At 42.5% G+C, this 20,297-nt stretch overlaps 1 protein-coding gene across 5 annotated transcripts in view; it reads right to left on the reverse strand.

The window, feature by feature from the left end:
* Positions 1-340: 340 nt before the first annotated feature.
* Positions 341-20,297, reverse strand: part of SFMBT1 (Scm like with four mbt domains 1) — an 86,191-nt gene continuing 66,234 nt past the window's right edge. For 3 of the 5 annotated variants that reach the window (XM_027891601.1, XM_027891600.1, XM_027891602.1), the window contains 12 exons: positions 19,510-19,592; positions 17,512-17,638; positions 16,713-16,826; positions 15,325-15,367; positions 14,003-14,067; positions 12,429-12,568; positions 10,491-10,600; positions 8,648-8,823; positions 7,723-7,901; positions 7,291-7,536; positions 6,649-6,777; positions 341-5,806 (listed from right to left, as the gene is read on the reverse strand). In XM_027891601.1, the coding sequence (XP_027747402.1) occupies positions 5,666-5,806; positions 6,649-6,777; positions 7,291-7,536; positions 7,723-7,901; positions 8,648-8,823; positions 10,491-10,600; positions 12,429-12,568; positions 14,003-14,067; positions 15,325-15,367; positions 16,713-16,826; positions 17,512-17,638; positions 19,510-19,592 (1,553 nt within the window). In that variant the 3' untranslated portion in view covers positions 341-5,665. The other 2 variants (XM_027891603.1, XM_027891604.1) reach the window with 2 other exon arrangements.

A 20,297-nucleotide genomic window follows, 5' to 3' on the forward strand; every position in this document is an offset into this window, starting at 1 on the left:
AAGCAGCTCCTTATGCTCAAAGAAAGCAATAAATTACCCCAGTTCACAGGTCCTGTCCTCGGCTCCTGTATATTAAGTCACTTCAGCACTCTGTGAAACAAAACCTGTTACCTCACAGGAAGGCTTTGATAAATAGGTCTCCTGCATTTGAGGGAACAGAATACAACCCAATCAAGCTCTTTAACATGAAGCCTGTGCAAGTGGTCGTTTATGTGGTTTGCATTTATCTCCTATGCAACTAATGGAGCACGCCAGACAGCTTCCACACACTTCTGTAAGATGGGAAATTTCTCATGGTAAGCAGCAGTATTTATCATGACATTAATACCAAAGCCATCAGTAACAGTTTAAGTATCTTTTTTAATTTTCTTACAACCACTTAAAACTGTCATATAACACAAACTTTTGTACACTATTTACAGACAAAACAAGCAAAATATCCATCCAAAATAGTTTTTAAAAAAATCCTCTGATTAAATTGTTACACCTGCTCAAACAACGGTGGGACTTAATAGGCATATTTTCTTGTGCATGTTTCTCTTCCATGTAGTACTTCAGTCTCACTGCATATATATATATATATATTTTAAAGTTAAAGAAAGATAAAACAACAAGCAGAAGGGACACAACACAATATGCATTTAAATCTTTGTTTAAGAACAAGCAGCTAATTAAAAAAGGCAAAATACAGGAAAAGTGCATCAGTTCCAATGAGTTAGTATAAGAAAGAGGCCCACAGGTGGGGAGCTGGTACCCTTTAGGGTAGAGTCTCCTAAAAGACCTCTGATTGTCTATAAAGATTATTTAAAATTCCTTTTAAACAGAAATAATAATTAAAAAATAAAAAAAAAATGAAAGAGGAGAGGAGAAACATGACACCTCCAGATTATTTTTTTTTTTTGCCATGAGGTTTCTTGGAAACTGGTGCTCAACAACTTTCAGAGTGGGGGAGAATTCCTTTGTGCCCGGAGCTCACTGTTCATTCCCGAGCTGAGCCTCGGTCAGGGCTGTTCCTCTCGGACTGTGCAAGGCCAGGGGGCTCCCACAGACACCGTGTTTGTGCTCAGTCAGTCACACCTACTGCCTCTCAATTCGGTCAGTGCAAGACCTGCTCGCTTCCATGGCTTAAAGCTGAGCCAAACACTGCTGGCTTTGCACCCAAAAGAGCAAAACTTTGTCTTCTCATCAAAAGTCCATTTACGTGTCTGGTGCATTTCAGAACAACAGATGCCACTTGAGGAAGCAACCGTGGAGACCAAGTGTCATCAATCTTATTATTGTTGTGTTTCATAAAGATTATTTATTTTTTTTTTTTTTTAGAAAAACGTAACAATAAAAGAGGCTTGTTGTCTCTGGTGTTCCCAAGTCCCATTCTAATCTCTCACTCAAAAGGCTGCCTTTGAAAACAAGGCTACACACATGTTGGGGAAGGGAGGCAGCACTCTGAAATAAGGGTTCAGCACACAATCCCTTTGAAGGGGAGCCTTCACCCTACACCTGAAGTCTCCTGACCGAGCCTATCGCTTTGTGCTTACTTACTTTTAGGTAATTTGAGCTCACAGTAGGCAGTACCCAGTCTGCCACTATGTGACAGGACTGGTTAAGGAGTAGCTTCGTACAGGATCATGGTATTTTGGCTTTCTGGTAAGGCTACTTCATCTAGTAACAACAGATTTGGTCCAAAGGTATCCAGTCTCCAGTTCCAGCTTGATAGTTTTGAAGCCTATTCCGTTACATTCAAAAATCTCACAAGCCACTCGGCTTTCTGCAAACGATGTACCGAGTCTTTGTACTTTACACAGAAGAATGGAGTGCTCAGTCCAACCAACTGTAAATATATTTACAATTCTGTGGACCCAGCAGCTAAATACTCCTTCCCTCTTTTAAAGCATCACTGGAATAAAGAATAAACACTAGCAAATCCTAAAGCAACAACAAAATACTGCTAAAAGCTGTGACAGAGAAAGTAATCTTAAAAACCACTCCCGAACTCTGTATGTACTGTTTCCATTAATCCCAGGAGAGACTGCAAACACTCCTGGAGTACTGTACAACACAGAAATTAATCTGCCTTCTATTTCATTCCTCAAAGAGGAACTTTCAGAAATGTTTGGAGTTAGAAAAAAAGTAGTCTTCATTCACCAAGATCAGTGCTGTACCTCTCCTCTTCTGGAAGGACTGCTTTCAGTTTAGGATGGACTGCAGGCTGCTCATGCTCTGGGGGATGATCCTACCACATGAACCTTCCATGACATTTCTGGAGGTCGAATATACTTCTCTATTACAGAATCCTTGTGTTGGTGCAGAAAGCACACCACAGGAACCAAACAAAACCTTTCTGCCTAACCAGGCTGAGCTCAGCAGAGCCCAAGTGGCACCGCCAGGTTTCAAAAGCTGTGGCGTTGCAAGCCCAAGACCGCACAGTGCGTATGAAAACGTGACAAGCAAGAACACAAACCCTCAGGGGGTCAAGCCAAGGGTCAACTCCCTTTAGCAGCCCCAGAAACAGTACACAAGGCCCAGGGGAGAGTTCATTTTCTTGTGCTGAAGACAATGGCAAGACACCACGGCCTTTCTCCTGGACTCCGGCGCTGTTGTACGAATGGTGAGCGATGTGGTAGAGGACAGCACAAATTCCTAAATTACTGCAATCCCAGCAATTCCTGCTGGTGAAACGTTGCTGGCACCCCAAGCCACGATTCAGCCACCAGCCAAGCAAAATCCAGTTTTGAAGAAACAGAGCGACTAAAGCTGATTTCAAGTCATGTTGGAATAAGTTGAACAAATAAGTGCAGTTGTGTCATCTGCCATGCACAGAGAAAGAGGAACTTGAAACAGAGTCAAGTAGAAACACCATCCATCAAGATAAAGCCCCAATTATCCCTTTTAAATCCAGCAATAAAACAGAGTGCATTTTTTTTCTCAGGAAACAGAGTGTACAGTACCCGTGTGCAGCATAAAAACATTTCACAAATAATGAAAACATCCCTTTTGAAAATCTCAACAAAAATAGATCCCATTGGGACCAGACTGTCAGTGCCTCCCAAAACAAGGCAGAAAAATCCAGCCTATAAAACATGCCAAAGGTGACCAGTAAGTATCTCACTAACATCTGAAACTGCTGACTGCTTTATTTACTGAGAAAAAGAAGTATGACATTTGTATTTAAAACCCTAGGCACCATCTTAACAGGTCCACTAAATTACACTTTAAGCTCTGTTCTCTCCTGACAGCTACTTAAAAAGATATCTATCTGTCCGTGGGGAAAGGTGGAAGCAACATCTCTTGGCTACGCAGGAGGCATCAGGGCAACAGAGCTCTGGAAATCATATTGCACTGATCCAAAAGCATCATATTCCAGCCCAGGTCTCTGCTGGTCAAATTTCTCAAGACAAGATGCTGACAGCAAAGCAGCAGCATTTCTTTTAAACTTTTTTCAGGCCTAATGGCTTATCACTGAGCTTGTCCTAAGGGAATGGAGTACAGGCAGATGATCTAAGCACAACATGAAGAGCCAAAACATCCATTTACTGGCCACATATCTGGTGTGAGGAGGAAGAAGGGACACTTTGATTTCAATTTAATTACGTTTTCAGACTCTGCTTACAACGTGGGAGCAAAATTGTCTGAGCTACACACTGCCCTCCCTCCCTCAGGAATATTCAGCTAATAAACTGTCTGACATTTACGTTTTGATTCTGGAATGGGAAAAAAAAAATCTGCTTATTTACTTCTGTAAATAGTCCTGCCTTGACTAGGCAGTTATTCTAAGGGGCAAAAGCAATAAAGCCCAGTTACTGAGCTCTGCTTGGTCTAAACAGTTTTCCCTGGAGGCAGCTCCCCCTCAACACCAGTGTGGCAGCTACAGACACAGGCTGTGCAAACTCAGCTCTCAGCTTACAGACACCTCCTTCCTGAATCCTGCAGCTCCCAGCACTGGAACAGCCCATCCCACTGGGCCCGAGGGACACCTGGATCCCTCACAGTCTGACCATGCTCATCACAAGCCAGGAGATGTGTCTTTCCTAAACCAGTTCCTGCAGAGAGAGACCCTTCCTAACTCACACCCCTTTATATGCCAGGGGCTTCCTGCAAAGATGGATCTGAGCAGATAAAGGGCCATGGCTGCACACACCCAGCTCCTGCCTGTGCCCCTCCAAGGATGGGAGGAAGGCAGAGTGACCAAATGCGAGCCAGTTGAAACTTAACCCTCTGATTCAGATCTTGAGCCTGATGAAAGTTTCCCCACACCTTTAATGGAAAGTAATGTAAGCCCTGTTGAAGTGTAAAGCACAGGTCTGCAGCAAGTGGCTGATTGGGTTTTATTACCGTGGAAAATTAAAATCAGCAGTTCATCCTACGGTGAGCCTACTGATGGACCTAAGATGTCCCTCTAGTCCTTTTCCTTTTTTCTAATAAAGGCAGACAAGGCCCTTCCCAACTCACTAAATTTTCACCAAGTCTGATCCTGAGCATCTGTAGATAGTTAAAAATACAAAGTCAAGCTCACAAGAGTTTCCAGTATGCAAACACTGGCAGAGCTTTCTTGCAGTCCTCTATTGATTGCAGTTTCCTTAGTGTATTCTCTAAAAAGATGTTCAGGTAGCAAAGCAAAAGTCTGCTGACAGGCTCTATGTACACGGCCCAACTGTTTACCAGAAGAAAAAGGAAATAACTTCACACAATTAAAAAAAAAACAAAAAACTAACAACCAAAATATAGAAAATGCAGAGGCACTTTCTCTTTCCTTCCTCATTTCCTACAGCCCGCCTGTAAGAGAAGTGCAAAATAATTACGTTTTCTGACATCTGAAGAAAAAGGAAACATCCAGGTTACGCCTACACAGGTTTCACTAAAGCTTTGGAACAGAAGCTCTGTATGCTGACATTGGTTTGTACTCTGGACATGCCCACAGAAGCCAGACTGCTGTGCAGCTACAGACGATTTGCCCAGAAAGAACAGTTCCCTCCCTTTTTAGCTCCTCGCTTCTACTGTTCAGGCTACAGAGGTAGTAAAAACAAAACCGAAACCCAACAACAGTGAAACAAAAAATTTCCCAAAAATAAACAAAAGAACTTTAAAAGGAACCACACTCTTGCTATACTGTACATTCAGAACCCTGTGGCCACATTGTTGTCCTAACAATGAACAAATTCATTAAAAAACTCAACATTAACACACGAATGCGCAAAGAACACATTCAAAAGTCAGTGCTGTGGTAAAGCAAGTGTTTGTCCACAGGGAGGGAAGGGGATTCTGTGAGACATCAGGGACAGAGAAAGGTTACTTCTGGCAGCCCACATGCTAAACGTAAACAGGATCCGATTCTCCTTTTAAAGTTCCGTGCCAACAGAACTATTGAAATGTCATTTCCCACGAGAGGAGACTTTTCTGTAATCATTAAAAAATACATTAGAAAAAGGGAACCATAGAGCAAGAGACTATTGTGTTCCCGAGCTGGCAGCTGGTAGAGGAGCCCCTGTGTTTGCATTGGCATTTTGCTCCAGATGTTGTCTTCCTTTTGTCAAAATACAAAAATCGAGGCTGACACACACTTTTTGGTCACCAGGGCCTCAGTTTAACTTCATTTGGCTTCACTTGCTAGAGAGGAAGGAGCATGTTTCTGTAGTTGTGCTTCAAAGGTCCACTTCAACTTGGCTGCTCCTCAGTTTGCAAACTGCTGGTAGAAGGCAAGTTTGACCCTCTCAATGTGATGGCAGAGTTTAATAGCTGGTCCAAGCTTCAAGTCCATACACTCTTGAACAGTGGGCAGGGTCAGCAGCAGCAGGGCCTGGCCATCGATTTCCTGTCAGAAAACAAAATTCCACAGTGACTTTGTATTTTTATTCTCCCTGCTCCTTCAGCTTTCACTTGCCGTGATTTCAGATTCACGACCATTTGTGAATTAGATGTTTCTTTCGTGCTACTCCAGGCAGCTTCAAAATCTCTCTCAGAACAAATTAACTCCTTTCTTAAAATGTCAGCTCAAATTCACTGGCTGAGGGACAGAGTCTCATGAGATGCTACTGAAAAAAAAAAAAAATCAACCTAACAAAAGAAACCAAAGAAATTGCATGAAGAAAGTAATTTTACCCAACCACTGCATCTTTCTATAGAAACAGAGGTTCTACAAGGTCAAGTAAATCCACCACTACAAACCATAGTTCTAGTACTACAGCTTTGATAGACAATGCTTTTTATGGCAAATTTTAACCAAGATGCAAACAAAATGTTAACTTGACTCTGTCATACTAACACAAAAACATTCCCTCCTGCATTACAACATTGTGATACCTGCAGTTACTCTGCAAAATAGAAAATATGTATCATATGGAAAAGTCAACATAAGTGGCAAAACTTTATCCTCTAGAAAACAGGCTCCTGCCTTCATGGTGCTTGGCTGTAGGCATGCTTTATATTTTTGGGATTTGGATACCCCACAGATCAAAATGCCCTTCACTGGGTGCTGAGAACCTGAGAAATTCTGGTCATTCCCTTAACTCTCCTCTCCCAAACTGCTGGAGGTTGCACAGCTGTTTGTTTCCTTGGGACTCTACTGAAAAATTCAAACTAGTTCCTTCTCATGATTACTTAGAGGATAAGAAGCAAAGTGACAGATTCTACATTTTAACAGATAGAAAATGATACCTGGTCAAGGAAAATTCTCGCCAGTGGAGCACAGTCAGTGGATTTGAGGAATCGTACCACGTCAGCCACGCTCCACTCCAGAGGGTTACTGTCCAGCTGCAGCTTCTCAGCAACTTCCATCTTTATGTCCTAGACAAGCCACCCAGCGCAAAAAGAATTCCCAAAATATTACAAATGCCATGGACCAACTCTCCCATCTGCTGCCCCAAACTCAAACACTCAGCTGCCAACTAAAGCTCTAAGGAGAGCTCAAACTGCAGAGGTTTCTTGGCCAGCAGAGATGTGCAGAACAGCCTTCTGGCCAGAGTGGAGACTCCAACAGTGTTACAGGCAGACAGCAAGGACCTAAAACCCAGGGTTTGGTCCACACCATGTCACTGCTCTGGCTGAACCAAGAGGAGTGCCAGCAAGTGGGAAATGGGAAAGCTCACCATTCTGTCTACAGCTTTCTGCCTAGTTCTTTATTACAGTCCTGTCCTGTAATAAAAATCATGATTTTTAATTACTCTGTAGTTTCACAATGCCCTTTATGGGGTAACAGAGGATTCTATGAGAACACATGTCCAATGGTTAACACTCCCAAGGTATGAGTGCTTGCCCAGCACTGAGCAAGCAGGAGCAGAATTCCACATTCCCAGTTACCTTTGGCGAAGGAGGTTTATTCTCATCATCAGAAAAGGAAAAGGTCCTGAGCTTCCTCTTCCGTTTGTCTCGGTCCTGAGCCAGGGAATGAGACAGTTCACTCTGTGTGGGAGATGACGACAGCGATTTCTTCTCTGATACCTCTGATTCTTCAAGCAGTTCATCTTGGTGCTCTGAGGTGCTGTCCTCAGTCAGAGACTCCTCATCCACCTCGTCCTGGTCATCCTCCTCTTCTGCCCCACTGCCCTGAGGAGTTCAGAAAAAGAAAAAAAGGCAATGAAATGAAAAACAATGGGAAGTTTAGGACAAAAGCTGCAATTGCCACCCACTGTCAGCTGCAACCTGCAGTGACAAGGAACTAACACCTGCTGTTTAAGTGAAGCTGGTCAGAGATCACAGCCCGTGCCATTAACGCTGCTGGCAGTGCCATACCTGCGGGGATCCAGCTGGGGTGTTATCCACGGACGTAGAAGAACGTTTTTTCTTATGAACGAAGAAATGTTTCCGCCTCTTCCGTCTTTTATTTGGTTTCTTCATGGCTGCTTCCAGGTTACTGTGGCCACCCGGGGGCCTTCCTATCCGCTTGTTTTTCCGCTTCCCATAATAGTGTGCTACCAGGACAGAAGAGAGGAGCACTGTGTTGAAATGCACCTTCAATGCCACACTAGTTATGTTTGTCCATCACCACCACTGGAAAAATCAGTAGAAGGACATTTCCCCACAGGAAACCCCATTCTGCCCAACGTTCAAAATCAGTATGTCTATATCTTTCTCTTCAATCTGGTTTAAGGAACAAGATTTACTCATCAGTTTTCTTTGCCCTGTAAAGATTTACTTCATCCCTAAGAAGCCCCAAGTGGTCCCATTTTATACAGAAATCATCAGTCAAAGATTTGGTCCAATTTAATTGTGGTTTTTATAATGTTTTGTAGTTTTTAAATATGGCCTCAATGCACTGTTTGTTCTCACAGTGTCAAATGATTAAAATCAGTTTACAAAAACCCTGAGACCTGAGAAAAGAGCTTGAAGGTGTATTTTGTTGCACAACAAATTGGTAAAAGCAATTATAATGCCACTTCAATTACAATGTTAGTCAGTTCTTGTCCCAAAAGTTGTCTTAAAAAGGTAAAGCTTTAAGCACACACCAAAAAGTTAAGCCACAGTTCTATTACTTAATGTAGAATCAATTTTTTCTCCCCTACACACTGGCACGTGGATATTTTGTAGGTTTGAACTTGAGCTGTTCCTTCTGTAGGCAAAGCAATGGATTTTGGATTCCTTCTGGAGCCAAAGCCAAAAGAAACTAAAATGTAACACTCCAAGCTCCACTTCGTTACGAGATTAGTGAACTACTCACTGTATTTAGTCTTTGTCAGGACAGAGCAGTTCTCAGAACACTTATCCAGCACCATCTGAGGGCCAAAGAGGTTTGGACAACATTCCAGCTTGATGCATGTTTTCCTGCAGAAATCTGCCACCCGATCTGCCGTCCTCACAACCTCCACAGTCGCACGGTAGCTCTTGCCTTTGTATCTAGCATTGGAAACACGGTCACAGTTCAGGAATCTTCCAATTACCAGCGGTAAAAACATACTTCATTTATTGCTTTGAGATCAAACAGAGGAATATGAGCAGTGATGAACTTCACGGACTGCCAAGTCCAGGAAACAGGTACTCCCACCTCTTATGACAGATCCCCAAATAAAGAAGAGCCATCACCAGCACCAAACACAGCATCATTGCCCTGTCAGTGACTACAAAATGCCATCTGAGAGGACTGTCCCCGAGTTCCCGTTTTGTTTACTCTGCTCACAGATGGTTTGTTCTTTCTTTGCTTTTATGGGACTGCAGCAGCTCCCGCCGTGACATGGACAGCTGGTCCCACAAAACAACCCCGAGAGCACCCCCTGAGCCGGTAACAGCAGACAGCTTTTGGTGAGCCTTCTATGCACAGCCTATGGCAAGCAAATGGATTACTGCCATGTTTCCAATCTACTTTTATCTCACTACTGAACAGTTTGCCAGGACAGTCACTTGCCACGGCTCGACATATTGCTCCTGTTTGATTTAAATCAAGAAAAGATCTGTTTTTGTTCACCAGCCTTGCCATTACCCTGACAGAGCCACTCTGGGCAGTATCTGCCAGAGCTGTTCATCATTTTTGCTTTGTTCTCCCAGCACAACTACAGGCACATGCTGATATCTATTAGGGGTGTTTCAGGCTCCAAGTATCTCGCTAATGCCTTGAAAAAAAGAGCAATATTATTGTAGTCCAGATATCCCTGGTGTCATTACTGTGACAAGAGAAAGCACACAGCAACTTTGATGAAACTAAACAAATATTTTTTCCTTTATTCTTCAGCTACATCTTCTATTTACACTAATCTTTCATATCCCCCCTCCTACTGCCCAAATCCAGAGCAATCCTTCAATACATGGAAAGGTGACTTTTTATACACGAAACTGATCCAACAAAAGATTTACTGACATGCTGAAAATTATGTAGGAAAGCGTGCTATGGCACATTGGGAAAATCTAATCTCCAGTATGCAAACACAGTGACCTAATTACAAAACCATCCCCAGACTATAAAGGAGTATCTGGACTTATCAAATATATGCAAATACGTTCACTGCTTTTTTTCCTTGCTGCAAAATAATCTTGCAAAGAAGCTCCAACCCAAAAAGCTCAGTAGGAAAACTAGAGAGTGCTTTAGGGTAAACTGCTGCAGAAAAACTTCCACGTCAGGCCATTTCAAAGCACTGTTGTCACTTAATTTCTGACGAATCTTCTTCCACTGAGAAATCTGAGTGGAAATGCCAGGGGAGCCTGAGAAGCCTCCCAAGCTGCGTGTGCTTCTGCTTTAGAACACTGACAGTTATCTTCAGGTGAATTAAATAATCTTAAACCTCACCTGCAGGTCTGTCAATGTATATACACTGTTGTACCAGCACCACACCAGTCTCACTTGACCACTGGCTGCTGGCATGCCAGTAGCAGGGTATGCCTGGCACATGATGGGGCATTCAAATGGGATGCACTTCACCAAGACATTTATAAAGAACTCGACACTTAATGGCTGTTGGCATCTTGATACGCTCGAAGCAATGTTTCCTGCTCTGAAATGTATGAAGTTAAAGCACACACTGCAGAGAAATGCTACTGGGATCGACTCAGTGGGGAACAGGGCAAGCATTTACTTGGCTTTCAGGGTCTCCCCATGCCCATGCCAGGCAGCCTCCTCGTCCAGCTGCAGCTCCCGCAGGACACGGCTGGGTTTGTAGGCGGCGTTGATCAACAGAGTGAGAACCTGCAGCGCGCGAGGGAAGAGCAGGAAACACGGGTGAGTTATTTGTACAATTAATCTGTTTTAAAGTGCCGGGGTAGAATAGGAAATTACTCCTATTCATCCAAATTATCTAGCATCAAAGCACTCATTCACAGCAGGATTACAGATACCTCCTGATACTGCCAAAATGAACACTGAGAGCAGTCGACACTTCAGGCCTTGCCAACCTTCAGAATTTGTCTGCGGAGTCATGAGTGTATCTGGCAATTTCCAAGTCATTGCCCTTGAATTACACAGCACTAAATTAACGCCTGGGGCTGAATAACTACAAAACTTGCATAACCTTGGCTAAATCTAAGTGATTATCTTAGAGATTGTATGTCATGTGAAGATGTGCCAAAAAATGCTGCAGGATTTTGCTGCCTGCCAACCCACCACTTATAACAAAATCATGCTGCAGAATCTTAAGCTCTCATCTCTTTTGCTTTCATGAACCGTGACATGGTCTGTACTATAATAAAATGATAATTTCTCTGGTAAGGTAAGTAACTTGAAGTTGTGAAGAACCTGAAGTTAGGGGGGTATAGTACAAAACATGCCCTCAAATTACATTTCTTACATTCAGTATGTGCTTCCTCCAAATCATTCCAAAATTGGGTGCATCAGAACCTTGACATTACAGACTTGCAGCTTCATTACTACCAATGCAGCAGTCCAGAAATAGAAAAAAATTAAATACAGTGCAAGTCCAAACTCTGTCTAGGATTCATACAGGGAGCACGACTCACAACTGAAATGAATGTACCTAAGCACATTGGTTGAACTGTTAGCAACACTCAGCATCTGCACATCAGCAGGATTTGTGCACACTTTCTGCTTTCAGGCAATGAAGCAGATTAAACCTTCAAGGTTAAATGAAGCTGCCACAGAATTTCACATTTGTTCTCCTGCAGTTCTTAATTCAGATTACTGAAACTCACAGAAAGGATGGGGTAATTTTCTGCATGCAAAACCAGACCTTTTTCAGTAATCAGCTTGACTCTTGACAACCACACTCTTGTTTTACAGCAAGTCTGATAAGATACTTGGTAAGGAAAGTAAAAATTCCGAAGATGTTGAGCCAATTTCTACATTTAAAGTGATCACTTCGTGAGAGCTCAGCTCAAGTGTGCACATGCAGTTATGCCTTAGGAAATTTCCAGCCTCTCAGGTCAGATAATAAGCACCCCATGCCCTTTTTGGAGATTTCAGAAAAATAATTATTGCATTAAAGTATCTGTAAATTTCCTGTGAAACACCTTGTGGAGAAGAAGCTCTTAGGCATTAAAGAAAACCTCTTCCTCCCTCAATTACATTAAAAAGCAAAAACTGCAATTTCACCTGATCTTTGCAAATTGTGTCCCACTTGCAAAACAGAGAGAACTCTTTTAATTTTCCAATTACGGAAAACAGTTTGCCTTTTCTACTGAGAAAATCTGTATTTCCTCTGTTTTAACACCAACAGTGCAAACTGTAAAGGAATTTTGGGATTATCGCCAGTTAAATTCTGTTAATTAAATTTGAAGCATTTATTACAGCTATAAAGAGATACTGACTCCTTTGATTGTGGCAATTACAGGTTACACTGTTTTAACCTGAAGTAAAATTTAGCAGTAGAAGGCTGACTGTAACTCAGATAAATGAGAGGCTTTTACTTTTTCCAGCCATTCACAAAACCATTCACGATTTATACTTTGCTGGATGCAAAAAGACCCTCTTTAATAAATTCAAGCTGATAATCGGTAATTACCCATCTGTAATTAGAGACACTCAGCGTTCACCACGGGCCAACTCCGTACCAGCACCTCACCTCTTTGAGCACAAGGACACAGTTCCCAGGTCCCACGGACTGGGGGAGCTCTGCAATCCTGCCCTTGTTCAGGTAAGGCCCCGAGAAGCACCGGTGGTTGAAGTAGATCTTTGGGCAGCAGTACTTGCCATTAATCACCACTGAGAAATGAGAAAGGAAAGATTTAAATCACGTGCTACAACCCCTTCCCCCCAGGAAAGAAGCTTGCAGTACCACAGTAATAGTTCGTCTGCTGTGGAAAAGGAGGGGAGAAAGTCTTGAGTGACATGAATTTGGGGTAGTTTCTGTGTCATGTTTGCAATGACAGCGTTAGTTATTCCATGTTGCCAAAATATTTTTCATATTTCACACCCATGCTTGCAGATTGTCAGACTTCAGTAAATAAAGATGGTCATCCATCAGGAAAGAAACATTCCCTCCTGGCTAGTCTGATCCTTCATGGCATTACACCAGTGAGAACAGGAAAGACAAAGACAATCCCAACTTTTTGGTAACAGAAGCAGTTCCTACACAGCAATTACAGATAAATTTTCCAGTCAAGTAATTATCTCTCCCCCAAAACTTCTGTCACCAGAGAAGCTGGCAAAATTATTCTACACTGTTTATAACACGTCTTTGCATATTTAGACTCTTCTCCCTCAATCAGCAAACAAAAGATGCAGCAACTGATGAAATGACCTTTGATGATGTGACACCAAGCATTCTAAACCCATTAAATGCTTTAATGGTTCTCAAAATTGAAGTTAATACATGTTGCAATACAGTTATGTGTAAAAACAATATTGTTTTACCAACTGGTGGTGTAGTTCTCCTTGACTGATCAACACTATCACTTAAAGATCTTAAACTCAGTGGTTGAAAACTGGCAGATAAATAAATGAAGTCAAACTTACATTATGACTCCATTAAAAGCCAATTAAACTGCTAAACAAGCACACATCATTTCTGTCAACGCTTGCTTTGGGTGAAGCTTCAGATGTGCACTTCACTGTACAGAAAACAGCAGAGGAGGCACTTTGGTGCCAAATGGATGGATCTGTGTGACTGTTTCACCAGCAGATGTACTTATTCATCACATTCGTTCTTGCAACAGTTTAGAAAATTATTAGATTTCGCCATCTGGCACACAAAGCAGTTTACTGTTTGAATTGCTTTTGTTTATCGCGATGATGAAGTTAACATAAAAAACAGACGGACCTGCTTCCCAAAGCCAGAATCCAAGCACTCAGGAGCACAGATGCAGCGGGTCTGTTTCTCCCAACATTATTAAACATAGCAGGGGACAGTAAAAAGTCACCTGCACAGGTCACAGTACACACACAGCTCCATGGATCCTCTGCTGGGGGAACAATGTTCTGGTGTAAAAAACTCCTTTCCAGGTTTAATGCACACATGAACTGCAGGACACAAGTAATTACATGGTTTTGTTCGTTTCATTCTTTTCTGAAGTTCAACAAATCATCAAGGGATGAAAAGCTTCAAGCCCTCTCCTCCTCTTCCCTCTCCTAACAGTGTTGAGCAGGTGAACTGCTGGAGGATTTTGCCTTTGTTAGCCTGACCTCTGTGATCCATACCTGAGTCAGAAGAGTTCAGTTCCTGGTTCTTTAGTCCATCATGAACTGTCCTCGAAGACAAAATTCTGAAATGAAAAGAAGTAGTTTGGGAAAAGGGACAGATGGTAAGGACAGTCACCACTCACACAGTTACTAAAACACCATTTCATTTTTTTTCTTGAGCTCCAGCTTTATTAATCTGCTTTTTATACCTCCCCTGTTTCACAATGATAACACACAAAACCTCCCAAATTCCATCTGGAAAGGACTTCTGCACTGCTCCAGCCAGCAGCAATCCTTCCTTGCTTGAATTCCATGGGCTACCATGGTGAAAAACACCACCAAAGCCACCCCCAGCAGTTCACATCTCCTGCCACATCTTAACTTCCCATTTAATGGCACAAGGCAGCGTGTTCTTACCTTACACATTTCGAAAAAGCTGGATTTTAAACAAAATACAACCAAAATTTGAAACAAAACACAAGTACTCTGGTAAGGATCCCAACAACAAAACATGGAAGAACAGTCTGCTCAGGATTTTAGGAGCACTGAAAACACTGGCAGCAGCACTGACAGCTCTGGTGTTTGTAAGGCTGTAGGAGCCAATAAAGCCAATTGGGAGGTATTCGTGGAGCATTTCTGAGCAGGCTCACAGGAACGAGTTTCATATGCATGACACAGTTTGTAGATGAATTGTAGGTATTAGTAGAACTCTCCCTTTTGGCTTGTCTGGGCCAAATTTAATCTGCGAAGGAGCAATCAGAAGTTCATCTACTAAATGACAGCACTCACACTAAAGTGAATTTTTCTGATCAGTTGTGCAAAAGCAGTTCCATGTTAAGGCAGCCACATTTTTTAAGCATGTTTACATTGCAGCAACTATATTATTTCAGAGAGGAATATAGCCAAAAGGAAATACAGTAATTTTTCCTACTACTCACCATTAAAAAGAGGCTCAAGCACAAATTTACACAGTCTTAAGACCAGAGCAGTTTTTCTTAAATGCACAATACAACCTTCTAAAAGTGAAAGACCAACAACTTCAACCCCAGAACTTCAATGGCTTAACCTGTTCAATAATTCAGCTCAGTTGCAACAGCATTGTTAAGAAACAAATTCCAAGCTTTCCATCTCCTCCTGCTGTAATGCAAGAGGTCTTTCTGAACATCAACAGAAACTACCAGCATTAAGACAAATGGATTGCAGAATCTTTCAACCCTCAGTAGAGCACTTCTGTAAAGCTAAATCTTCCCTAACACAGCATGATTTTCCAACTAGAAAAAGAGGAAAAAAACCAAACCAAACCCCAACAAAAAAATAAAAGCAAAAAACCCGTTACTTACTGTTTTTCTGGTTGAACTACTGCAATTTTTTTCTGCTTGTTTACTGAAAGGAAGAAAAAAAACATAAATGGCAAAATATGAGAGGCAAACAAAAACATCTAGTACAAAAAACAGTGAACTCTTTTCTCCTAAGTTACACACCAAAGAGAATCCATGTTCCAAGTCCCTGGCTGTGTCAGACAGCTGACCCATCTGCACTACAGTAACTGGCCTAAGTAATTTGACAGAAGGTTTACTTCAACTTGCACTAACAACTCACCAAATCAGGCATGATACCCCCAGCCTTCCAGGACATCTCACTTTTTGTGCATCTTCTGTTTGTACCATAGCCCCTAAACTACCTGTGATACCTGCCAAAAATGAATTATATGCTTTCCTTTTCAGCACCCAAAGGTCAGGTTGTTCGGCACAACTTCCCACTTTACTGGCACAGCAACTTCAACACTGTTTAACTTTGAAATGGAATGAAATCAGCAGGTTAGAAACACAGATGACTTAAACCAGTTGCTATGGAGGAAAACACTTGCAACTAAGCCAGTCATTAGGGTGATGGGTCCACTTGCTAATTCTGGCTTTCACAATCAGGTAATAATATCAAACAATATGCCTCTTCAAGCTCTGTCCCCAAAAAACTTCTGGATTTTTTTTAAGCACTTTTTTCCCCCTAATTAGGATCCCCCCTACTCCCTCCTGTCCTTGGTAGTGCAGGCATATTAAATTCTCTTGCTTTGACTTGCAGTAAATGACAGCTCACTCCAATCTTAAAATTTTCTTCTCTTGCTCAATGAACACAAAGGAAATTCTTCAGTTTCTCCAACTCCCACTAAACTTTAATAACCAGAGCTCATGAACCAGCTGAGAGAAGACACCACCTTATGCTACTGAGTCATGTAGTTAAAACAGGCAGGATTGCACTTTGTCATTACCCACTGGGCCATTTAGAAAGCCAGTCCCCAGACCCCAGAGTGTGTACACACTCCCACTGGTTTGTTATGGCATTCATTTTGCTTGAACAAGTGCAAGTGCAGAGTCAGTATCAGGGTCAGACACACTTCAAGAACAGCTCAGACAGAAGTAAATGCAGAGCACGGGGGTTTGTGCGTGTGTACACAACATATAAAATTTCTTTGTCATGACTGGTGGATTGATCCCTCAGGCTTGTAGAGCATCCAAGGGTCTGATGCCAACACTGCTGTTCTGCAGTTGTTGTGTGGCTTCCAACTGTACCCAAGGGCCAGGGGAACACTTGTGCAAGGCACAGATTGTCTGTGCATGGTGAAGGTTTCCAAAAGCAGTGCTGCCAGCAGGAATTCTGCAGTAGCCTGCTCTGGAAGGTCTGAGCACCTCTATCCCCCAGGTAACCCCTGCAGACAGAGTAGAGCTGGTACCTATTGCTTTGCGAGGAGGCCTGAGCTGATATCCATTCGTCTCACACCAACCCACTGGGAATATATTCATTGATTCCACACTCACTATGCAGTCAGGGACGGGTTTCTTGGAACCTGTTCAGTTTAGAAAAGGAAAAATTGAAACAAGTAATAAACCCCCCAATTTGGTTAACACTTGTTAAATGTTTGCTAGTGAAGCCGCTTTTATGTATGGCATATCTGGAACACAATATCAATCATTTATTCATCCCCTTTTACTGACCAGATTCTTTCCTGCCCTCATTTACTTCCTCCTGAAGGCTGGAGATGGGAATTTGCCATCCACAGTTTAGCAGAGATGCAGAGTGCATAGTAAGTGCATGCTGATGTACTTTAAATCACGAAATGGGGATTATAAAGGAGAACAGACAGGGGCCTACTCTATTTTAATGGGGAACCTCTGTAAGGTTTGTTCCTAGATCTGGTCAAAGCTTGCTTAGAATGCAAATCACCGGTTTGTAAAACTGTTCCAAGGCCCCTGCTTTCTACAAGACCCCAATCGGCACTTTGCACGGTGCACCAGCCCAGCACTGCCACTGCAATGCACAAATGCCATTTTTGGCTAAAATAAGCAGTGCCAGCCAAAGCAAAGTGGAAACACACAATGCAAGTGGGGTTTGCTGTGTTTTCACTGAGGAAACTGTAACTTGGTCCCACACTCTGCACACAGTGAGTATGCTCCAGATACACCTCAGGTGTGATGATGGCAGTACAGAAGAACCAGTGCAAGTGTTACTTTCTCTTCCCACATCAGGCTTACCCTCCAGCTGAAGCCAGAGGTAGGAATCTTTCAACTTGGTGACTGTAGCAATGCATACTTCTTCAGGATCAACTGGGTTCACAGCCTCGAGTTTCATATTCTCTTTAAAGCCATGGTCAGAAGGTAACTAGGAGAAAGCCAGAGTACTTCAGTAAGATACCAGCTCTGTGTGTGTGATATGAACAGCCAGGAACAAGAGCAACACAAAAACCTCAGTGCTGAAGAACACAGAAAGATACTCAGGCAGACAGAGAAGATTTCAGATAATTAGCACATTGAATACAAGATACATTATGAACTGTGAAAAATGTAAGTTGAAAAACCCTCTACAGACTTAGAAAAGAACATATTTGTTCTCAAAAAATAAGGATGCTGAGACTCACTGAAAGGATTGAGTGCATTCTCAGCAATCAGGAATTCTGTGCTGCTTGCTACCCAAGCGATAAGTCTGACAAATAGTCTGACCAGGTTCCCTATTCCATCGTGTTAGCTTAGAAATCCACTTTACGTATGCAAATAACATTCCTGCCTCATCCAAATGAGTTCTGGCAGACAGCATAGGAAGCTTTCTTTTCATTTGAAATTTTTTGGATAAGTAGGATCTTACTTTATTCACCAATTTAGTTCACATTTATTTAAAAGAAAAATCCCCCAAACGTAGGAATGGATGTTTATCCAGCTCTGAAGCTCCTGCATTAAAGATAAGAAGCAGCAGCCAGACAGAGGACTCTTCCTCCCAGAGCCACTCCGCAACATAATTACAGGATCAATACATTATGAATTCTGGAACTAGCCTGCAGTGATCAACTCTTCTCAGAAAGGGATAATAAATTCAATGACCTGTTCTAAGATGCCACAGCTTACAAGACAGAACAAGGGCAACACGAATTCATAGCCAGCAACACCCTCTTCAAAAAATGGTAATTATTCATTTTAATTTCTCCCCTAAGCACTGCAATAGCCCAAGTATTGTAAATGGAACTGGAAGGCAGGTGTTAATAGAACCCTTTTCTGCTTGACAAGGTATTGTGCTTTGGGAGACAGCAATACTGTCATTGAATCAACAAAAGCCTAAAATGTTGCAGGTCCTTCAGGCACTGATTAATGTAAAATGATTATCTGGTACTAATTTAAGATGACTTGGTATTGATCAATACAATGGAATTAATTTTTCAAGCTGAAAGGATGGAAGATTGAAAGAGCACACTAAATAAATGAAAATAAAGTCTATTGAAAGGTCCTGTTTCACAATTACAGGAGTGCCAACGACTGATGCTGTTCCATGACACTTCCACGGGCTCTTACACACCTCAATTTCACAAAACAAACATTTATTTTCAATCTGCACTATCACAACTGAAACATTTGGTGCACTGCTTCCTTATGTAGGGAAATGGCATGCACCTTCACAAACATTTACACTCTCTTATCTCTTCTGTTTCCTGAGCTACCCCAGGTAAGGTGTTTAGGCACTCAGACGTGTCCAGAGGAAGGCAACAAAGCTGGTGAAAGGGCTGAAGGAATGTCCTGTGAGGAGCAGCTCAGGACTCTGGGTTTGTCCAGTCTGGAGGAGAGGAGGCTGAGGGGTGACCTCACTGCTCCCTGCAGCTTCCAGAGGAGGGGAAGAGGAGAGGGAGGTGCTGATCTCCAGTGACAGGACATGTGGGAATGGGTCCAAGCTGTGTGAGGGGAGGTTCAGACTTGACATCAGGCAGCATTTCTTTATTGAGAGGGTGGTCAAATACTGGAACAGGCTTTCCACAGGTTCATGCTCCCTCCCTGCCAGTGTTTAAGAGACATTTGGACAAGGCCCTTAACAACACGTTTTAACTTCTGGTCAGCCCTGAAGAGGGTCAGGCTGTTGGACTGAATAGTCATTTCAACTGAAATAGCCTATTCTACTTGGAAAGGCAATTTAACTAAAAAACATGGGAAAGTTTCTTGTCCCTGGAATCAAGGGACACATAACAGAAGAGACTTTCTGGAGGAGACCCTTACCGAGGGGAAGCAGCTCTGGGGAGCGGCCTCAGCACCGCACTGTTTGAGGTAGTCTGCCCAGTCGAAGTCCTGCCCGGGGTAACCTAGGAGAAGGAAAAGCCAAGGGGTTAGAGTTGAACAGCCTGAGACTCCATTCAAACCCACAGGAAGTACAGAGCACTGAGATCTGCTCGAGTCATTCAGGTTTGCCAGCGGACTGCAGCTTCCTCAGCCACCTGAGGGCAGCCACAGCCACCTGAATCCTGAATAAAGTCCCTCTGCTAAGCAGACAAGGGCAGCAATTCAAACACAGGGAGGCACTCCCAGCCTTTTCACAGGGTACAGATGAAATTCAGGAAAGATTTCTGCAACTGCTGTTGTGTCAGCTCTGAAACTTTATTTTTTTTTTAAAACAGAGCAGTCAAAATGTGCACAAGATCAACATACTACTCTCTCAAAGACGTGCTAAACACTAAGTCATTAAAGAGAGCAGTCAGATGTGCCAAGAGGCTCATCAAGTTTGCCAAGAGCTGTAGATCTGCATTTATGTTTGAAGGGAAGACTCTTAATAAGGAGGCCATCAGGAGACACAGCATCCTTCCAAGAAAAATTATCCTCTTCTTGGGGGAAATACTTGGCTCCCCTGTGATCTAAAAAAAGCAAATAACTGAAAGGAAGAGGGTGCAGAATTGTGCTGCCATGTCAGCTTGAGGCTGCAGTAAATCAGCAAGGACACAAGTGCTGCAGGTATTCCACTCCCCTACAAGGGACATCTGTGACAATGATTTAAGAAATCAAACAAAATCTTG

This window comes from Empidonax traillii, unplaced genomic scaffold (assembly GCF_003031625.1).
Source record: "Empidonax traillii isolate 1590-97213 ecotype Southwest subspecies unplaced genomic scaffold, ASM303162v1 scaffold323:size719838, whole genome shotgun sequence".
In the NCBI taxonomy this organism is placed as follows: domain Eukaryota; kingdom Metazoa; phylum Chordata; class Aves; order Passeriformes; family Tyrannidae; genus Empidonax; species Empidonax traillii.